The 21,609-nt window shown below is 38.0% G+C and overlaps 1 protein-coding gene and 1 long non-coding RNA gene across 3 annotated transcripts; one reads left to right on the top strand and one right to left on the bottom strand.

Annotated features, from left to right (window-relative positions):
• Positions 1-5,124: 5,124 nt before the first annotated feature.
• On the top strand, positions 5,125-14,755 carry LOC109108109 (YTH domain-containing family protein 2-like). 2 transcript variants are annotated; one of them, XM_019121287.2, is made up of 6 exons: positions 5,125-5,356; positions 5,519-5,543; positions 7,166-7,245; positions 8,553-10,175; positions 12,623-12,685; positions 13,417-14,755. In XM_019121287.2, exons 1-6 carry the CDS (start codon positions 5,330-5,332, stop codon positions 13,438-13,440), a joined length of 1,842 nt encoding a protein of 613 aa, XP_018976832.1. In that variant the 5' UTR covers positions 5,125-5,329; the 3' UTR covers positions 13,441-14,755. The 2 variants fall into 2 exon arrangements, with proteins under 2 accessions (XP_018976832.1, XP_042630076.1); XM_042774142.1 differs by lacking the exon at positions 5,519-5,543.
• A 4,376-nt stretch (positions 14,756-19,131) lies between these two features.
• Positions 19,132-21,376, bottom strand: LOC122148166. Its single transcript, XR_006162151.1, has 2 exons — positions 19,961-21,376; positions 19,132-19,756 (listed from the first exon to the last, which is right to left on the bottom strand). It is a non-coding gene; the product is annotated as an uncharacterized LOC122148166 (long non-coding RNA).
• Between the last annotated feature and the right edge of the window lie 233 nt (positions 21,377-21,609).

Here is a 21,609-nt window from a genome sequence, read left to right as displayed (position 1 = left end):
CATATCACTCTCTCCTTCCTTTTTGGAACAGTAAGTCATTTGTCATTACTAAGAAAACAGGTTGTATGACTATATGTGTATGCATGTGATGTCTAGCCCAGTCTGTATCACAATCTCTGAGCCCCAGTGTATGACCCCCGATGTAGAGCTCTGAGTGACCAAACTAGGGAACTCCTAAGTCTGAACAATTTCTCTTTATTCCTGTTTCATTCATTGTCCAGGCCCCTCTTCCTAAGTCTGTATGTTTGTGTGTCTGTATTTGTGAGCGAGCAGAAAATAAACACTGATTACATCATTGTTTGGTTTAGACCCTTCATGCAAATCTCCCAGTCATAAAACTAAACTGACAACTCAGTCAGTTGATCATGGGGTTAAAATACCATGTAACATACAACATACTGCAGGATTGTATAAATATATAAATGTGTGCAATAAAAAAAAAAAAAAAAAACATTGATAGGTTTTCATGTTTTTGTTCTGCAATATGTTAACATGGAAAAATTATCTGAAATCTGTGAATAAATTCAGATCCTTGTACAGATAGTATTTTGTTACAAAATACTTTTAAAAAGTTGATGTAATACAGTGTAACATGCTATGCAAAAAAAAAATCTAAAACAATCTTAAATCAAATATTTATATTTTATAATTATTTAAAATGTTTCATATACTTTAAAAATAAATCTTTCAAATATACTCTATACCTTATATTTTCATATACATTTTAACCTTAAAATCTTGTTTAAAAAATGAATGTAACATTTTTTCATGATTTTACTTTTAGTTAATTATTACACTGACTGACTGAGCATTGTATTGAACAAGATGGTTTATATTCTAAGTACAAAACAAATAAAACTATTTAATTCCTTAAAAAATGAATACAAAACACTCTCCTTAGCTAGCACACTTATCCATTTACATAGGGGGTCATATCCTGTGAGGGCCCTGAAATGACAGTCTGATTTTAGGGCCTGATCTAGCTCATCACCAAAGGGGTCGGGGCTGGAGGTTATAGCGTTGTTTGTCTTTTTTAGCTTTAGCTCCATGTGTGGTGTACAGTTCCTCCATAAGTGCACACACACACACACACACACACACACACACACACACACACACACACACACACGTGTGCTGTCTTACCACAACAAAGGCCACAAGCAGCATGATTCTACATTATAACCAGGGCTCTAGAATGTTGGTTTAACTTTAGCCCCCAAACACTTAACTGTGTTACATGAGCTAAGAGCAGGAACTGAAGATGCTTGATTGTCATTTATTCATTTATTTCGTATTATTTTACTATTGTTTTTATTTTAAAATATGAATTATCATAAACCTTTAACACAATAAACCTTTTATTGACTTTTAACTTAGAGGATCATATTTTATTAAATTTTTTAAGTAGCGGGAATGGATTGCAATCTTTAATAGCTCACAACAAACCTTTTATTGCCTTTTAACTCATAGGAGTATATTATATTGTATTAATTATATTATATTATATTATATTATATGAAGCAATGCTGGCAAGTTTTACACTTAATTGTCCCCAACAAATGCACTGTCCTCCTCTCTCTCAGTAGCCTTTATCTCCATCAAATGGGGATACTTTCTCCTTGGGCCTGTTTATTAAAAGCTAACCCACTCAGTATGGATAGTACGTGAACAAGCAACATGGCTGAAGTAACTGACGGGTGCTACATTCCCACTTTGGCAGCCTGGAGTGTCCCAGCGATGTAGACAAGCAGCTGATGTCATCCTCGGTGAATATGTGTGCCTGTGTGTGTTTGTAAAGGGCTAGCAGGAGATTGTCACCCTGCTGTTGAACATTCCTGTCCCACAAGCACAGGAGGGCACTACTGTCCCATGAGAAAGAAAGAAAGAAAGAAAGAAAGAAAGAAAGAAAGAAAGAAAGAAAGAAAGAAAGAAAGAAAGAAAGAAAGAAAGAAAGAAAGAAAGAAAGAAAAAGAAACTGAACTGATTGAAGGGGAGATGTGGTTTCAAAGCTGTTGTGTCACATGCTCCAACAGCGATAATTTACTCCACTGCAGTCAGATGGTGTTGGTTCCTCAGAATGCCAGGAACGCAGATGAGTTCATTCTGCACACTATAAGACAATCACATGCACAATTCATGTTAAAGGGCAGTTCCACCAAATGTTTCAGTGCTCTCCAATGCTTCATTGTGGCTTTTTGCTTCCCACAATATTCCCTGAATTTACCTAAAACACTTTCAGTTTTGTTATTAAATATTTCTTTTTCTTTTTTTTTTTTTGTTACAATCTGGAACCTTTTTTTCATGTAATTGGATCAGTTCAGCATAAATATGTTGTTATTTAGTCTATTTAGGGAATTCTGTTTTACTGGTTCTAGATGAATGTGCTGCTGTACTGCTTTGAATTGTGGGAATTCTGCGCCATTTCATATTCAAAGTGATTTATTCAGTGGTGACATCATAGAGTTCACAGCTATTTTTATTGGCCAGTAAACTTGCAGATCTACCCTCAGTTACAACAGCTAGCCAATCAGAAAGGGTCTAGGGGGAAAATTATGCTTTATGCTGGTAATCAACCAGGCTTCCACATGGAAAATCTATGTAAAATTATGTAAGACTATACAAATGACTTTTTTGTCAAATAAAACCTGTCTCTATGCTAACAAGGTCATTGCCCTACCAACCGCACAACTCAAACCAAATACTTTACCCCATCGTTTTCCATCCCTTATTTCTCACAGGACCCTGAAACTGGGATGACACTAACATCACCCCTGTGCAATCTCAGTGCAGGACACTCTACTCAGATCAGTGCCATCCTTTTTAAATATAAAATTCATCCATCATTGACCTGTCACATGCAGCAATAAGAGGCAGAGCTGTTATTACAGACAAAGGTTGGAACTTTTACTTCAACAAATTATAGAATGTGTGGTCTTTTCTTTGAAATTAGGTAAATGTGGGGACAAGTGTTTTTTTTTTTTTCTTTATTATGAGAGTTTAAAAGCAAGGCCTTGTGAAATATTTCCACTATTTACAAACATTATAATATGATGCATTTAGTGTCCTTTTTACAGTGTAGTTATAGATTTAATTACTGAGTAATATTAATTACTTACTATAGAGTTAGGATAAGGGTTTGGTTTAGGATTATTTGCATATAATTATTCATAATTTACTGTTATTACTATAGTAACATCTAATGTGCAATCAGGAAGGACAAGTGTTACTGAAAAAATTTATCAGAACATTGTGCCAGGAATCGCAAATGTGACAGACATGTCATTGTGAAACTAACAACTGCCCTTTTCTTCCTTTTTTTATGGTCATAAAGTTTCAGTTGGGACCTATGTGTCCTATCTACAAAATGTAAAATCCGACAAAGACATTTCACTTTTTCTAGTTCTAAAAATAAAAGATAAAAAGGTTTAAGTATAACTAATTTGGAATGAACACATCCAACCACAACATTCAAAGTATACACATCAAATTATATATTAAAACAAGATGAACCAGAGAGCTAATTTTTTCCACAAGCCATTTTTCCATCAGAGCAATCTTAGAAGATCTGACACTCAGGCTTTAAAAGCAAACAAACAATCAATGAATCAAGAAAGAAAATATAAAAAACACATCACACACATCAAATAAATAAATTACAAGGTGAGATAGAGCTACTAATGAGTTGTTCTGGCACAGTCTGGGACTCACAAATTGGATCAATACACATTCAGTAAATGGTAAAGACACCATTTTAATTGGTCATTCATTCATGTCACTCCTTGCAGGTTTTAACAAGTTCATTTGTGTGTGTGTGTGTGTGTGTGTGTGTGTAAGAGAGATCACTGACTAAGTGATCTGCCCTGTGCATGTTTATTATTATTAGTTGTATATTTAGCATTATTTTGTTGGCTTCTGCTGATCTAAGGAAGAAATTAGTCGGTAAGACTTCAGAATAGGTCTCATTCGTACTATTAGATAATGCATTAACTAACATTAAAAGTGAGCAGTACATTTGATACAGTATTTAGGCTATTAATCTTTTTTAATGTTTAACTGTTCTTTTTTTTAGTTCATGTTAGCCCAGGTCATAGGCTCAGTTCTTTAAATCATAGTATGAAATACAATGTTTGCTTTTAAAAATGCATTAGCAAATAAGTGTTGTTCGATTTTATTACATTTGTTCATTATTTTGTAATTTTACTCTGCATTTTTATTTTACGTTTGTATTTTTACAAAATGTTTACTAACTGTTTTTTGTTTTTTTAGTTTGCACTGCTTTAATAATAAATTTGTACAGTTTTTTAAAAAAAAATGAGAATGAGAGAGAGGTTAGGCAACTATTGTTAATTTTCTAGCTTTTTATACAGACAATGGCAGGTGTGTTATTTAAACAAAATTCTGCATTATTTGCTCAACAAGTGCTGCTCGTCACCTGCGTAACTCTTCTCGCGCTCAAACACACTACCAAAATGAGAATTAGCACATAACTCACATGTGAACACCTAAAAATAATGCATTTTTCGCTTACAAGTGCAATGAAGCATGTAGCTCTTGAAAAGACAACAAAGTAGAAGCATGTACTGAAGCCGCCCAATTTGGTCCACGTCTGTGTCTTGATAGCTTTGTGTGTGACGTCACGTATAAACTATCAATTGGCCAATGGACTGACTAATATCAATTTGCTGTATAATAATAACATCTAGTGGCCTACAAGTGACAGTGCAAATATTAGTTCTACTGGGGGTCTCATAGTTCATAAAACACAGCAAACAAATGCAATATAAAGTCCATTATATTAACAAAAATTATCAGGTTTTATTTACCTTTTTCTTCATTTGTGTTCACAACAGAATGGAAATAAAGTAAGCACAGCGAAAGATAACACACAAGGATGTCATTTTTTATTTTATTAATAATAATAATAATAACAACAACTAACAGGGGAGTTAGAAAATTAACTTACATTATTTTGGATTTTTATAAAAACAATTTACTGTATATTTTTATGTGTAGCATATTTAAAGTATATTGTCTAAATATCAGATGAAGATTCCCCATCACACACACGCTCCTCCTCCCAGCCGTGGGGTGGCGCTGTACCGCCGTGAATAAACGTGCGGGCGTCGCTCGGCCATGTTGAAGTGTGGAGGAACTGCAGCCCGCCATTGTGTGTCTGATCTGCAGCTGTAGCGAGAGAGAGATAGAGAGAGAGAGATATAGAGAGAGAGAGAGAGAGACGGGCGCAAAGACTGAAAACACACACATTTCCCGTTGACTTTAACCCGCAAACAAACGCGCAGGCAAACACACAGGCTCCGGGGAGAGAGAAATGTCCGCCAGCAGCCTTCTGGAGCAGGTAAACAGCGGCACTTTGTGAACATTGAGCAGAAGTGGCGTCGAGGCGGGTTTTTTTCTCTCGCAGCGCGAGTTCAGGCCTGAGCTTCATATAAACCTTCATTTATTCTCCCTCTTTCCTCTCCAAACTCACTCCTTCATGAATCACCTGGACCCAATCCAGAGACCGAAAGGCCAAGCAAACAAAGGTAGGTGAAGTGCTGCTGTGCCGTTTTTGTGTGCTGTTATGAGGCTCGCGTTGGTGCTGCTGTTAGCAGGCCGAGTGTTCATACCGATTCCACTGTTAATTCAGCCGTTAACCCTTCTTAAAACAACCTCACGCGGAATTAAAAGACAAACGGGCTTATAGTAGGGTATGGGTTTGGTTTTAGTTTCTCACATCAGTAAGGGGAGCTTGTTTGGAGCCCACGCTAGTTAGCCGCCTAGCACAGTAGTGAGGCCGAGTAACGTTAACGTTACAGCCTGAACACCCACCTACACTCTGCTTGAAGGCTGTTTTGAGATGTTTTCTTCAAGTTTAGTGCTGGAGATATCTTACTTTAACTTAAAATCATCATCATCATCTGTAACGGTGGCCAAGAGGCGGGGGACTAAGTTAAACACGCTATCAAGAGGAACCTGTTGAGGGGATTTTCAGCACCACACTCAGTGTATCAATCTTTCACAATCCAGTTGCGTGTTGAATCAGTGCATATGACCACGTGGATATGATGTGAGAGCTTTTTATTTATTAATTTATTTTTATTTTAGTCCATTTGGAATTTAGAAGAGCTTTACTGACGTTGTTTGGCTTACAATATTAATTAAAACCCCTATTAACTCACACAAAGTGACAAAAATTGGGGAAATAATAAAACGGGGCCAGTGTAAGCTTCATAAAGTGATTACTATATATTGTGTAAGTTTATTGCAATAGAATAAACATTAAACCGTAATGACATTTAAGATTACAGTGTTGTATTGACCATGAATAAACTAGTATGAAGTTCAGATCATTGGTTGATTTCTGATGTTCAATAAATTTGGCTGTGATTAATCAGCATCCTGACACTTTAGTAAAATAAAATATCTGGCTGAAAAGTTTTTTTTTTCTGTTTAGGATGGGATGCCTTCTGTTTGAGTCAAGCTATTTCTTAGAAATTTAACTTTGGTGATATTCAGTGTTTCATGTACATGTTGGTCTCAGCAGCAGGTGCATTGATCTGATGGAGTGTTCAAGTCATGTCAAAAAAGATTGTGTTTACAAGCTGAAAGCACATGAACACCACAAGTCATTATTATGAGTGGGAAACATGGGATTTTCTTTGAGCCTCAAGTTTCTGAGTTGGGGTGTCAGTGAGAGAACATGGTAGACAATGGGTACAGCATCTGTAACTAATGGAAAATTTGTTAATGTGAGATTTTTTAATTTTTTTATTTGCAATATAACTAGCTAAGTTGTTTGTGCGATATGCAATGGTATTGTACTTCCTAAATTGATTAAAATCATACCATGCAAAAACACACCTGGTACACATTTAATTCATTTTGTAGAAGTAGAGTTAAAAAACTTCTTCGGCATCTCGCTCCGACCAAAGGGATTTGAAAGCACTTGACGTAATTAGGACTTCCCAACTCGTAAATACAAACATCCCTGGGGTACTTAAATGCACCACGACTTTTGGTTCTGTGCCTTGGGAAGCACCCATAAGTTGAAAAATTCCAAGATGAAACATTCAGCTTTGGTCTATTTGGAATATTACAATTATCACATCTTTTAGAAGTAAAGAAACCGTATGTTCTCTAACTTTCTGTATCCTTTGCTTTCCAGTGCAAAACGGAGCTGTTACCCAAAAGGATACTTTGAACGATGATGAGTTCGAGCCTTACCTGAACGCTCAGCCCAGACAGGTAGGTCTTGTTTCAGAGCTGAACAAAAGAAGGGCAATTGTTTTTGTTGCCTAGTCTCTTGAGGATTTATTATGGCCTGTAATTGCATCCTGGTCTCTGGGCTTTGTTTTCTGATTAGGGTGTCACTATGGCACTCTATGCTGGAGCCAAAAACTGTATGAGAGTTGTTTAAAGAGGTGTGTGGACTTAGTTAAGTCATTCATCATACATATTGACACAGACCGATATTTATTTGCTGTCTAAATTGTATTGCATGTTGATGAGTCATAGGATATTGTGCAAAATGCAGAGCAGCTGTTTACCAAGAAGCGATGAAAGGTGATTAAAAGAATGAAATAATTAGCAATAATTACGTTTGTGCTCCTGTGCAGACATTCTGTAATTTCATTCAAATGAAAAAAATCTGATTTGTCAATCCTAACGCTAATACATGCTGAAATAACGGGTGTTCTGGCAAAGGATGTCTTCTGAGGAAAATGGAACACAGATGAATAAAGGGTCTAGTATTCACCCTGTCAAAGGAATGCTGGGATCTTTTGTGGGGAATCTGTGCCACTGTTGCCCTCACAAAGCTGATTGCTGGTGTTGAAAATATGAGCAGGCTGTGTGTCTGGAGGGGGGGCCCAGTCCATGACCAGTCCCAAAATATTTCCTCAAAGCTCTCTTCCCAGCACTCAACATGTCAGAGGAGTTCTTTTAGTACACAGATTCAGTACACTTTTGAGATTATAGTTAGCAGGGCTGAACGATAAAGTTGGCCTGCTGACCTGAGGTCACTGTGAGTTTAAGAGTTTGTGTTGGGTGATTTAGGTTTTTTGTTGACCAAAAATACAATGAAAACAGCAAATGTGAATTTAAAATAACAAATAATTTTAATATACTTTAGCTTTAATTTATTTCAATGCTGAATTTTCAGGAGCCATTACTCTAATCACCACAATCAAATGTTCCCCCCCTTTTTTTTTTTTTTTTTTTTTTTTTTGGATTAAATAGAAAGTTCAAAGGGACAGCATTTATTCAATGTAAAAAAAATTTAATGTTTGGCATTTACATTGTGTTGGCCAGTGAAATTTTGTCAGTGCGGGTAGTAATCTGAATTTAGAGCAGAATAAATCTTTATTGTTGAGTTCCTGTCCTTTATTTCTTTTCTTTTATTCAGCTTAATTTTCTTTCGAATGAGCAGTAATGGCAAGGGAAAGTAGAGAATATTTAATGACAATACAGATAATTGAAATGGTGCTTTTTTTCCAGCCTGTGCAACTGACTGTGCTCAATATGAAACTTATATATTGTTCTTGTTTTTGCAGAGCAATGCCTATACGGCCATGTCGGACTCCTACATGCCCAGTTACTACAGCCCCTCGATAGGCTTTACCTATTCGCTGAATGAAGCGGCATGGTCTACAGGCGGTGATCCCCCGATGCCTTACCTGGCCTCTTATGGACAGCTTAGCAATGGGGAGCACCACTTTCTACCAGATGCCATGTTCGGCCAGTCTGGGGCACTGGGGAGCAACCCTTTCCTGGGACAGCATGGCTTCAACTTCTTCCCCAGTGGGATTGACTTCCCTGCCTGGGGGAACAGCAGCTCTCAGGGACAGTCCACACAGAGCTCAGGTTACAGCAGCAGTTACGCCTATGCTCCTAGCACGCTAGGAGGTGCTATGATCGACGGACAGTCTCCCTTTGCAGCCAACGAGCCACTTAACAAGGCCGTGGGAATGAATAGTTTGGATCAGGGTATGGCGGGGCTTAAAATTGGGGCTGGTGACATGACACCCAAAGTTGTTGGTTCTGGACTTCCTGGAGGGCCATTGAGTCAGGTGTCTGCAGCTCCCACCATGCCTCCCGTCTCCATGGCTCCTGCTAAAACAGCGTCTTGGGCGGACATTGCCAGCAAACCGGCCAAACCGCAGCCTAAGCTGAAAACCAAGGGGGGGCTTGGTGGGACGAATCTACCGCCACCTCCGATCAAACATAACATGGATATTGGGACTTGGGACAACAAGGGGACTATGCCTAAACCAGCAGCCCCACAGCAGAATTGCCTGCCCACTAATGGACAGCCGCCAAATCAGTCGTCTCCTCAACCAGGTGCTACTGCCGGTGGGGTGCCGCAGCTGCCCCTCAGCAACGGACAGTTAGTGCCTCCCACTGGTCAACTCGGCCAGCACCCTCTTCCTCCAGGTGGCCAGCCTGGAGCTGTCCCACCTCCACTCTCCCAGGGCCCTTCTGCTCCCCAACCCTCCCAGCCAACCCGCTGGGTGCCCCCGCGTAATCGTGCCAATGGCTTTGGGGATGCAGCGTGTGGACCTGGCCAAACCCCTCCCAATTCAGGAATTGGTGGTGTTGCTGTGCCATCAGAGCCCCACCCAGTTCTGGAGAAACTGTGCATGGTGAACAACTACAATCCCAAGGACTTTGACTGGAACCCAAAGCACGGTCGCATCTTTATCATCAAGAGTTACTCTGAGGACGACATCCATCGCTCCATTAAGTACAATATCTGGTGCAGCACAGAACATGGCAATAAGCGTCTGGACGCTGCTTACCGTTCACTGGCCAACAAAGGGCCGCTCTACCTGCTCTTCAGCGTGAATGGCAGTGGGCACTTCTGTGGTGTGGCCGAGATGCGCTCACCCGTGGACTACAACACTTGTGCAGGCGTGTGGTCGCAGGACAAGTGGAAGGGCCGCTTCGATGTGCGCTGGATCTTTGTGAAGGACGTTCCCAACAGCCAACTCAGGCACATTCGTCTGGAAAACAACGAGAATAAGCCAGTGACCAACTCCCGTGACACACAGGAGGTACCGCTGGACAAGGCGCGTCAGGTTTTGAAGATCATCGCAAGTTACAAGCACACCACCTCCATTTTTGACGACTTCTCACACTACGAGAAACGTCAGGAAGAGGAGGAGAGTGTAAAAAAGGTAATCTGCAATGCCGTTGCTCCATCAGGAATATAAAGTTGATTATTGTTTATCCAGTTCTTCACAAAGTTTTTTTTTTATTTATTTATTTTTTTTTTATGTCAGTTTTGAAATGTTAGGACCACTGTTGTTCAATATTTTCTTCTTTTGATATTGTGAATCTGAAGTCATGCATTTCTCTTAGAAATTATGTTGTTTACTTTGAGTTTATCTAATTCAAAATCTTACTTATTTACCTTAGGATAATGAATAAAAACACAACGTTGTTAAGAAATTGCAACCTAAAATTTGATAAGTATACATAAAACGGTTGTTCTCCCATCATTTGCAGAGTCAGTGTACACCAGTTCCCTTAAAAGGGTAGTTCATATGAAAATACAATTTTCATCATTTACTCATGTCATTCCAAACCTATGCGAATTTCTGTTGAACAGAAGATATTTAGATTTATTTACTTATTTTTCATGCAAAAAGGTTACGTTTTTTATTGTATGGGAAAAAATAGGTGGTGTGTGTGTGTGTGTGTGTGTGTTCTGTGGAAGAAAATCATATCGGTTTTAGGGTAGAGACGCACCAATCTGACACTGAAGAAAACCAAAATTTGGCTTTGCCTCAAATTGCTTGCATCAGGGAAAAAAGTTGCACTAGAACACACCAGACAGACTACCACCAACGGCCAACTAACGTGTATGCTCTACTCTTGCCAACGAACGTCTCTTTTTCTTTCTTTTTTATTTTTTCTTTCTTTTTTTTTTTTTTTTTTCTTTTTTTGAGTGAACTATCCCCTTTAACTCATGATATGGTGTTAATGGACTTTAAATTAAATTTAATTCTAATTAAACCTTTAAATCTCATTTTTCTCTCAGCTTTGTTTTTATATATATATATATATATATATATATATATATATATATATATATATATATATATATATATATACACACACACTCAAAAAGGTATATATATACTGATTTTTTTTATATATATATATATACACACACACTCAAAAAGGTAGATGTCATCCTACTGATTTTTTTATATATATATATAAAATCAGTAGGATGACATCTATCTTTTTGAGTCCCTGTAACCTGTCTTTGTTAGTATGTTAGTCAAATGATAAACATGGGGTTAAAACCACCTTGAAAACTTCAACCACAGGTATGCTGGGAGTTTTGGGTTACTGTGCATCACTGCAAGAGAACATCTGTGTTTTAAGTTTTTTTTTTTTTTTAAGCTACAGCCAGTTCTCAGGTTACTTGAACAACATTTTGATGTTGCATGTCCATATTTCAGATTTGACCAAACATCTGCATACATTTTTTTATTTTATTTTTTTTTTTTAAATCCACACAAGCAAAATAGTGTGAAAACAGTTAAAATGCCACATAAAGGAGTAGACTTGTTACATATGGGTGTGATCACTTTTATTCTGTATAGTTCTTAATAGTTTAGTGTTTTTGTGCTGTCACTTTGCTGTCTTTATAGTGTATAGTAGGTGTGTCTATTTATTTATGGAGCTGGAGTTATGTGGTGTACAATGCACAATAAGCATATAAAGTATTTGTGTAGTGTGGTGAACAGGATTTATGGAGTTACCTGATAGCACATAATTAAGTTGAAACAACTGAAAGCCCAGCCCAGATAATCCACCATTCTGCTTTGTATAGTGTCGGCACTAATGGTTTTTCTTCTATGTGATTGTGTGGTGCTGTTGTAGCCGAAACGAGAGGTATTTTTAGAGAATTCATTTCTTTACCATGGTTACAGGGATGAAGTGAATAATGTCTGTAAAGCTCCAGAATAGAGTTCTTATTGCAGTTCTTTCTGTATACGTGGGCTGACATCACCAGTTGATCTCACTGAATGTTTTTAGCAGGACCGTTCTTCTGTTTGAGTAAGATGTAATTGCTTTATTGTGAAGTGTTGCTTACTGAAATACATTATTATACTGAAATACATTATAAAGAGAGCACCTTCGAGTGAAATTGTTACATCTTTGTTTACTTTTATTGTCCATATCCCTAACAAATGCTGGTACTGTGGTTCCCCCTCATCTCCATGCAGTGAATACAGACTTGTTTAAGATTGGCTCTGTTACAGATTTTGTCCTCCTGCAATATTCTCCAGTATATCTTAGAGTGGACATCATTTGCTATTTTTATTTTATTAACATGTTGCACAGCTAGGTGTAATATGACTGGAGAAACCTAGCAAAGAAAACTTGGAGATATCTGTAATTTCCAGGCCAGAAAAAAAAATCTGAATTTCTGTAGTGAATATAGATGTTTCTGGCTATGCTTGGCTTGAAAAATGTCATTACATAAGAAATGATCACACATTATATCATAATAATATATAAATATTGTCATTCTCTGTAATTTCCATTTGAAAAATGTTTGGTATTTCAAGAGGATTTGATTAAATGGTATATTTCTTTTGGGCAGGTGGAGGTTCAGGGGAGTGACCCGTACTCCAGTAACTCCAGTCGGAGCCACTACAGAATGCAGGTGATTAACCTCCTAGCTCATATTGAAAGCTATCTGTCAGCTTGCTTGTAAATTAAAGTACCTGTGAGCTTGTAAATAATGGGTTTGTAACCAATTAGTTTCAGTAGGCCCTTAAAGTTGACAAGACTTGTCAGTAGGCATGTTATTAAGAAATGATCTTAAAACATCGTTCAAGCATTTTAACAACGTAATAAATGTCCCTGTTTGGCAGGCAGTATTGGCTGTAACAATAACTTTCAATAGTTTGCGAACAGTAAGATTTTTTTACACCTTGTTTTGAAAGTTATTACTACTTTCAAAAACAATTCAAAGAATCCTGAAAAAAATCCACTGGTTCATCAAAACTTAAATAGCACAAATGTTATAACATTGAAAATTGAAATGTTTCTTTGAATGATTTCTGAAGGATCATTTAGCGCTGAAGGCTGGAGTGATCGCTGATGAAAATGTAGCTTTGCCATCATTGGAGTAAATTACATTTTAAAATGTATTAAAAGAATTAAGTTATTTTAAATAGTAATATTTCACAACGATGCTGATTTAAAGTGTTTGATTTTAAGTAAAACCTCAATCTTTTATCATGTTTATTTATTGATTGTTTGGTGCATTTTTCTCAAAAATGCTTATAAAGGAGTTAATCACGTAGTTTAAAGATACGGTCTTTACATAATTTTTCAAACATCCTCCCAGCATGCGTTGTTTACAGTTGTTTTATTCATTCTCTTTTCCAGGATCGCCAAGGACGTGTGAAGTAACAAGCACTGCTTTGGGCAAAAGACTGACAGGCCCGATTTTCTCTCCCCAGTCTTACAACCAGATATTTTCAGAATTTATTTTGGGGAAAGATTTAACCAAGGATTCAAAAAGAGGAAAAAAGAAGTTAAATGAAGACTCTTCTTTTGATTTATGTTGACCTAAAAGACTTACTTCGAACTTGTAGTAAAAGAAATGACACGATTATTCATAGGACTACAACTTAATTCTATAGGATTCTAATAGTGAACCCAGTACTTCTCACTGGTTTTTTTTTTTTTTTTTTTTTTTTTTTTTTTTTTTGGTCCTGTTTTTGTTCTGCTGCCTCTTTTTCTCCTAAATTTTGTTTTTTTTTTAGAAAAAAGCATCTGTTTTTACAGTCCAAGCACATGGCTTTGCTTCTCTCTTACTACAATATTGTTTTTTTCTTCTTTTAAATCATTAAGTTCTAGTTCCCGGGTCCTGTATAGGCAGTCTCCACCCCATTTCTCTGTTAACTCCTCTTTATCGGAGCTGAAAGGATCCAGTCAGGACGTGCAATGATCGTCGCCTTCTCAGTGGATGTTACATTATTGGTTAATTTGGCCACTAGTCAGTACAACTCTCATTACCTTCTGAGGGGGAAAAAGTTTACCCAGTTTCAACCAAGATTATAAAATGGGGAAAAAAATAAAAAATGTAATTCCAAAAAAAAAAAAAAAATTCTAATGAATGTTCAGGAATGTCCTGAGTTTTTTTTCTGTTCCTGTTGTTTTTTTTTTTTTGTGTGTGTGTGTTGGAAATAGAGGGTGTTTGGCAGGGGACAGTAAACGGAGAAGTTGATTTGTAGAGTTAAGGCTTTTGCTCATGATCAGTTTTATAGTGTACAAAAGGGGGCTGTGTTTGAGAGTTGTCAGCTTATTTTCCATATACTCCTTTTTCTCCTGCAAGTTAAAGAAAAAATGTTGCTATGGGCTGCTCTCCTCCCGTAATTTTTTATTTATTTTTTTTGTTCTCCTCTTTCTCTTCCGTTTCTTAAGTCTGCATTGAGGTGGGCCTTGCACCCTCTCTTTCTCATAACCAGTTCATTAAAAATAAATGTGGTATACTCGGCAAAACGTGTGTTGCATTTTCCCCTTCTTTGACTAAATACAATGTCATGCACTAACCTGTGTCCCAAACTGCCTGGTCCCCCTCCACCCAGCACCCACGCTCCTCTCCTACACTAGCTGCCTGCACACTTCACCCCTTCTTCTACTTTGTTCATGTCAGTGCATTGAAGGACTCCTGCAAGACTGCTGGCGTCTAGCAGTGTCAGAATAAAGATGCTGCACAAAGCTTCAAGTGTGTTTGCTTTCTGAAGAAGTGAATTGACCGTATGGCCAACAATTTGGCAGTTTGAAGGTTTGTTTTACCTGTATCCATGGCTATGTGTTTAATTGTCGCAACAATATGCCTTTCTTGTGAGGAAGCCATCTGTCACCTGAATGGTGAATCAATAATGGGTGAATCAATAGTTGGGAGACTATGGGTAGCTTTTTTTTTTTTTTTTTTTTTTTTTTTTTTTTAAATCATTCATTACCCCATTGCTTTATGTTTGAGCCAGGTCAAAGAAAAAATGTGTCGTGATGAAATGCTCTGGCAGTAAGATTTCTCACAAGCTGAAATGTGTTCTCTGGATTAACCGGCTTTTCTCACACTGAGTCACCTAGGACTTACATGAAAGGGTTTGATTATTTAAAACGCTGTAATTAGAAATTATTTATAATTTGTGAGTGATCGTGTGGTTTTTATCCGCGATATTGTTTTACCTGGTTACTTCTCAGGAGCACTTTCTTAATAAGCCTCTCGGTGGCGCTGTTTCCACATTTCACCTGAACGCGGATGCCAGGTTTTACCTCGAGGAGCGTGTAATCAAAGCTTGTATGTGTTAAGAAATCGCCAAATCCCTGCATAAACATTGTTTGAAAGATAAATAAATTTTACATTTATCAAAGTTGCGTGTCAGCATCTTAAAATCACAGTGGTCTGCCTTCAATACTCTTCGACGGAAGGACAGGTTTAATCCTAAAATGGCGGAACTGTGTGGAAATGAAGATGTTTGTCCAACAGGGGGCGTTAAATACTTTTTTTACGCCTCCTAAACTGATGTAAACCACCCGTGTGAATGAGAGGAATAAGAACTCCCATTTATGACTAGTTTAAATTTGATTTTTAAATGATGTACTTTTTATTCCGTTCATTTGAGACTATGTCTACGTTTTTAAACAAAAGATCTTTCCAAATTAAATTACATCACTAAATCCTTTAAAGAGGCAAAGTTCACTCCCAAAAAAATGTTTGTTTTTTTTTTCATTTTCTTATACTTGTGTCATTCTGTATGACGTTCGGTTTTCTGTATATTTTGAGAAATGTCTCACTTTTTTTATTTCACAGAAGAAAGTCAATAACGAAGAAAATGAAGACCATGTTTTCTTCTTAAAAATCCTCTTTTTGACCACAAAGTCCTATTTGTCCTATACAATCATAAAGAATCAAACATGCCCCACACGGTGAAGATTTTGTGATCACCCTTCACTCTCAGAAATAAAAAGCTGTCACTGGGGTGGTACCTTTAGGTATTAAAATATGTAGCCTACCTTTAAGGTACCAAAATGGACCCTTTAGGTACAAACATGTACCTTTTGAAAAGGTACCCAGTGACAGCTTTTGTAGCCTTCCATTATTTCTGAGAGTGTATTGTATTTCTGTGTGCACAACATTAAATCTTTCACTTTGTTTTATGAGGTAAAATCATTTATTATATGTATAGTATATGACCATTTTAAATTTTACTATCCAACGGTTTGGAGCTTGGGTGATTTGTCAAGGGCAACTGTGTCAATGAGGTCACAACCATCAATCATATTAAACCTTTTAATTGACAGTGCGGTTGAGCTCTGCCTCCTTAAGTGCTAAAACCAAGTGTTTACAAGTAGCCTTGTGTGTCTGAATCAGTTCTTGTCTGATGTGTGTTTGGCTATAGTGTGTATGTATTTGTGTCTATTTTAGAACATGAGATATTAACCTGTCAATTTGGGTACTTTTGTGTGTGTGTGTGTGTGTGTGTGTGTGTGTGTGTGTGTGTGTGTGTGTGCATTGTTGTTATCGGGGGTGTTTTACGTATGAGGGGGAAATGAGATGCAGCACATGGCTCAACCTCCCGTCTGTCTATAATGCCGCCTGAGGGGCCCTTCTCTGACCTCAGTCTCTCTCTCCCCAGGGACCCCAAAACCTCTCGGGATCCCCAGACAACATGAAGGTGGGGAGGGGAACGGCACGTGTCTCTGAAACCGTTGATGCAGTGTGTGTTTAAGACAGATGCAGTCTAGTCTGTCCATGTGTCTACTGTGATTCTTCTCTGAAAATAGTACAAACCAAATAGTGTTCATGCCTGCTGATGTTTACATTATGATTTAAGTTTGTGCTATAGGGTGCCTTAGGTTTAAAAGATAATCAGATTCTCAAAAAATATTGGGAAAATTTGTATTAAACCATTTCACTTTTGCATTAAAAAAAAATACATGTATAGGTTTATCCTGCATAGTTTCGGATCAATCGCTATAACGAAAAAGAAAGTCTGCAGTTGTTCAGGCTTTTAGATCATATCCGTGTGGCCGCTGATAACAGGCTGCACCTGATCAACAAAGAGAAGCAGGCCTCAGCTCAATCAGTCTCGGGTTTAAGAGCAATAAATGTTGTGAATTTATGATTTAGGTTCTTTTCTACCCCAGACAGTATTATCGCTTTTTATCCTGCTGTCGTTGCCGTACGGATTGTGTGCGGGGTGAGGGGTGAGGGGCGCGCGCTCCGTTTATCAGTGTGTTGACAGTCGAGCAGCCGCGTGCATTCAGCGCATTATCAAGAGCGCGCGCGTGTATTTTTGCCATTAGTAACGCCTGGCCATGTCTGCAGAAGATGCAATTTACATAATAAAATCATTTCTGTACTACACCGAAGGGACCGATTTATTTCAAACGAATATGTATATATGGAAGTCGAATGAAAATATGAAAGGGTCCTTTTAAATGTCTTTACAATTGCACAAAATGTATTTAACAGAAAAAAAAAGATAAATAGCTTGATTTTAATTAAAAACATTAAGAAAAACCAACCAATCTGAATTTAGGCTGATTTATTGTATTCTTATGCAAAATCTAACACATTTAATGATGTCTAATTTTCTAGATTTAAATGATCCATTTATTTATTACCATCGGCTATTTGTGTATTTATGTATATATATATATATATAAAACAAAGAAATTATCCAAATTAATTTTATTCACAATATTCATTAATTGTAATTTGCTCTCAATATTTCTAAATGATATTAAGATGTTTTCCATTTGGTAAATCTTACGAATATTTGTCATGTCTGTGTTTATTTTTTCTCTGTCGAGGATTTTGAAAGACTGTAGGCCTAAATTAAAAACAAAAAATCATAAAATAAATAAATTCACATAATTTGTTAACATATTTTCCAGAGACCGAATATTAGACATACTGAAATTTTAGGCTATTTGTCGAAACTTTTAATTTAAATGCTTATCATTTTATAATTACGCTCCATTATTCTTTGATACAGAATAAATTGTTTTACGTGTAATTTATTTTACTTATTCGTGGTCGTTATAGGTTCGTTGAATTCAAGAATGTAACACGTAACCTCAGCATGGTTAAAGTCCAAGGTAACGTTCCTCAGTTATTTAATGAGTGTTTTGAATGTTGTGAATTATCTTTCGGAGTGGTCGCCTACATTTTAAATCGTCATAAGGACGAATGTAGAAAAGTGTGGACAAGTGTGGAAAAAATAAATATGTTTCAAAGGTTTGTAAGTTGCACGACCAAAAAATACTCTGTGTAAAAGAATATAAGCTTTAAAATGCAACACCAGCAGCGTCATATGCAGTATGAATGTCTGTCAGAGTGATTAATATTTGCTTTTATTGTCTTCACAGTTGTGTGTTCCGTCGACGGAAATCCAGACCCTGTTTGCCTTTCTTTTGTGAGTAAAATTCATCATTAGTCATAAATAAATACGTAAACTTTGACCCCTCTAAACAGCTGCGCCACGTGCCTAGAGCAGATAGGTGATTTATTATTGCAAGTTTGAAGGAACATGATTTGAATGGCTGAAACATAAGACGTTGGTGTTTGTGCTGTTCTCCTGTTTAAAATTTGCAGTAGCAGGTTGTAACAAACCTCAATAATACACTACTAAAGATTATTTAACTTAAGGGGTTTGTTGCAACGGGCCCCTGATCTTACTCTAAATTCACTGTGTCACAGATTTGGACAATGCTGTCAGAGATGACAGAATTATGAAATATTATAATTTTAAAAATCTGCACAGATTTTATGGGTAATATTTAAAGCCCTTAATCCCATACTCACTACCCTGCGTTTGCATATGACACTCCATTGCTTGCAATGATGGCTTGTGTTGTGAAATGTAGGTCATAACGCAACCTTTGCAGTTTTTGCCTCTGAGCTTTTTGCAGAGCGTTGCCACTAAATATAATCTCATGGTTTGGAAGAGATACATCCATGCCTTTCGTAAATCATTATATGCATATTAGGCCCTGTGTTTGTGTATTTTTGTTTAATGAATATTCAATGGTCTACTTAAGTGTTTGAATGGTTGCATGATATCGATCTGAATCAAATAGGGGTTGGCAAGTGTAGTGTATTATTTTATTGTGCACATATGATGTCTAATATGAAACAACAGTTGTAGTGACCGTACTCAACATGACATTGTCCCATCGATCGGTTGCTCAGGTGAGTGCTGCTTTTGGCTTCTCTCTTGGCATTCACCGCGTGCCTTAATTGTATTGAAATTAAATCAAGGTCCACTGTGAACACAAAGAGCAAAAACCCAAGTTTCCAAATGTCGTCCACTTTGTCTTTTCCTACATACTCTCTCCGTTCCTCTTCATCCTTGCAATCTGGTCTGTTCTCACGGCTAACGGTTCAATCATGCACTTCAGCTTCCCTGCCGGTTCTCTCGCTGTATGTATTTGGTCCCTATGCAGTCTGCACATCCTGTTCTTGTCCTTCAGTACAATACCGTGTTTCTGTGTTCATCTAAAATCCCTCTCTTCTCACCTGTCCTCCTCCTTCTGCATCTGATGTGGGCTTCGGTGGTGTTAGTGCAGTCCAAACAAGAAGTCCTAATCTTGCACAATCACACACACTCACTCTCAAACACTTACAAACACACTATCGCACATCTTTCCCAGGGTTCTCCTTGTGCGTGCGGGTTTTAAATCACATAATTCCCCCTCTTCCATCGGCCTAGATGTGTGGTAAGAACAAAACATACATGATAGTGCAACACAGTGTTTCTCATGCATATATTTTACACACATATACAAAAAAATCATCCCATTCAAAAACGTTCAGACCTTCACAATTCTAGCTATATCCTGTACCGAATGCATGTCCTGAGAAATTACAAGACAGAGAGAGAGAGGAGACAGAGAGATAAAGAGGATCTACCTTTTGTTGTACCCATTCTGCTAGAAGCCCTGGCACCTGCCTTCTGTTTCATTCCAGCAGACCTTTTCCCTCTCTCGGCCAAACAAAGAGGATCAGCAAAGCTGTGTGTGAGGGATGTGCGAAGATGCAAAGCTATGCACTGCTCTCCCCCTCATCTATTCAGCACGTCCACCGCCATGATGAGACGGCTGCCAGCATCACAATGTAAAGCTAGCACTTCCCTATGACAGTCTGTTCTCTCCCTCTCTCCCCCCACCTCTCTCTCTGTCTTTTTATTTCTCTCACTCTCTCTCAGCATACGCACACCTATACGGCAAGTAAAAACAAGTACGGTTAAAATCACATCACATAAAATGAGTTGAAGCTGACGATGACAGTTGAAATAAATGCATACGTTACAGAGATGTACATGTATTTAGGAAAATAATAATATTCCAAAACACATCAGTTACAGCCACAAGCATCAGATCTCATACAACAATTACCCAGAAGCACGGTCTATTTCTTCAAAACTACTGACATTAAGCAGCGAATTATCTTTAGCTTCGTTCTTTTTCCTCGCATTCTCGCTCTAGCGGAGAAAACAGAAATGTATATCCTGGTTTTTCCCATTCTGTTCCATCAGTTCTTGCTATTCTCCATCCAAGGGTGAACAGGGGGTCCTGTCGAAGCTCTCTGCCCCAGCTGAGGCTCCTTTTCTTGGGGGCTGGAGAGTGGGATTGCAAGGGGAGATGTTCTGGGGGTGGGGTGGAGGGGATTTAGGGAAGAGGTAGGCAGGTAGGAAGGTTTTCACGCATGCAGGAAGGGAAAATCAGGTGCTGGGATGTTGCAGCCGCTAAAAAACCAAAGCCAAAAAAAAAGAGGAGTATTCTCTCCCGTGAGAAAATCAGCCTGAGAAAATCCAGTTGTGCACGCCACAAAAAAAAAGTTTTTTTTTTTTTTTTTTTTTTTTTTTACGAAAAGCTGAGAATGCGCATATACATATATAAACACATCATATATGTATACATATCCAGAGGAAGAGGGAAGGAGCAGGTATGCAAGGGATGAGCAGTTCACACACACGGTCACACACACACACTGCGCTGTGCACATGCTCGGGCTACAATTTATGCTCTCCGTTTGACACCACCCCCACCTCCCTGGGCACATACATACGCGCTCACACACACACACACACACACACGTGTAACGTCCCAGCTGATCGTGGTAGAGAGATTAGATTGTAGGGACAGCTGGCAGGGATTACACACGCAGGGGGTTGACTGAGCAGGGGAGGGGAGACCCTCTCTGACCAAGATGTACACACACACAAACTAAATTGCCAATAAATGTAGGAAGAAAGTGTGCAACATCACATTTACTTAGAAATATTATATCATATAAATGGCTGCTATATTTGGAAATAAGAACACACACTCATAAACTGAATGCAGGATCCACCTAGTGCGCATCTGGATGCTGAGGGTTAATGTATGGTAATACATACTGACTGCTAGGGGATCTCGGGGTGACACAGTTGACCTTTGACCATGGACCACTTCATCTTTTCAGTGTGATCAGCTGATTGCAAAAAGGGGGCCATGGGGAGGCAACCTAATATGCTCCCCGACACACACGCACACATGCTGAGACGATACATCATGCAT

This window comes from Cyprinus carpio, chromosome A17 (assembly GCF_018340385.1).
Source record: "Cyprinus carpio isolate SPL01 chromosome A17, ASM1834038v1, whole genome shotgun sequence".
NCBI lineage: Eukaryota > Metazoa > Chordata > Actinopteri > Cypriniformes > Cyprinidae > Cyprinus > Cyprinus carpio.
Note: the sequence above shows the minus strand (reverse complement) of the source record. Positions and strands in the feature narration are given on the sequence as shown.

Bases quoted from the DNA above. Each gene is read 5' to 3' on its own strand.
- LOC109108109 (XM_019121287.2), top strand. From the start codon at position 5,330: ATGTCCGCCAGCAGCCTTCTGGAGCAG. The intron at 5,357-5,518 runs GTAAACAGCGGC...GACCCAATCCAG, and splicing joins CCAGCAGCCTTCTGGAGCAG to AGACCGAAAGGCCAAGCAAA. The intron at 7,246-8,552 runs GTAGGTCTTGTT...TTGTTTTTGCAG, and splicing joins TGAACGCTCAGCCCAGACAG to AGCAATGCCTATACGGCCAT.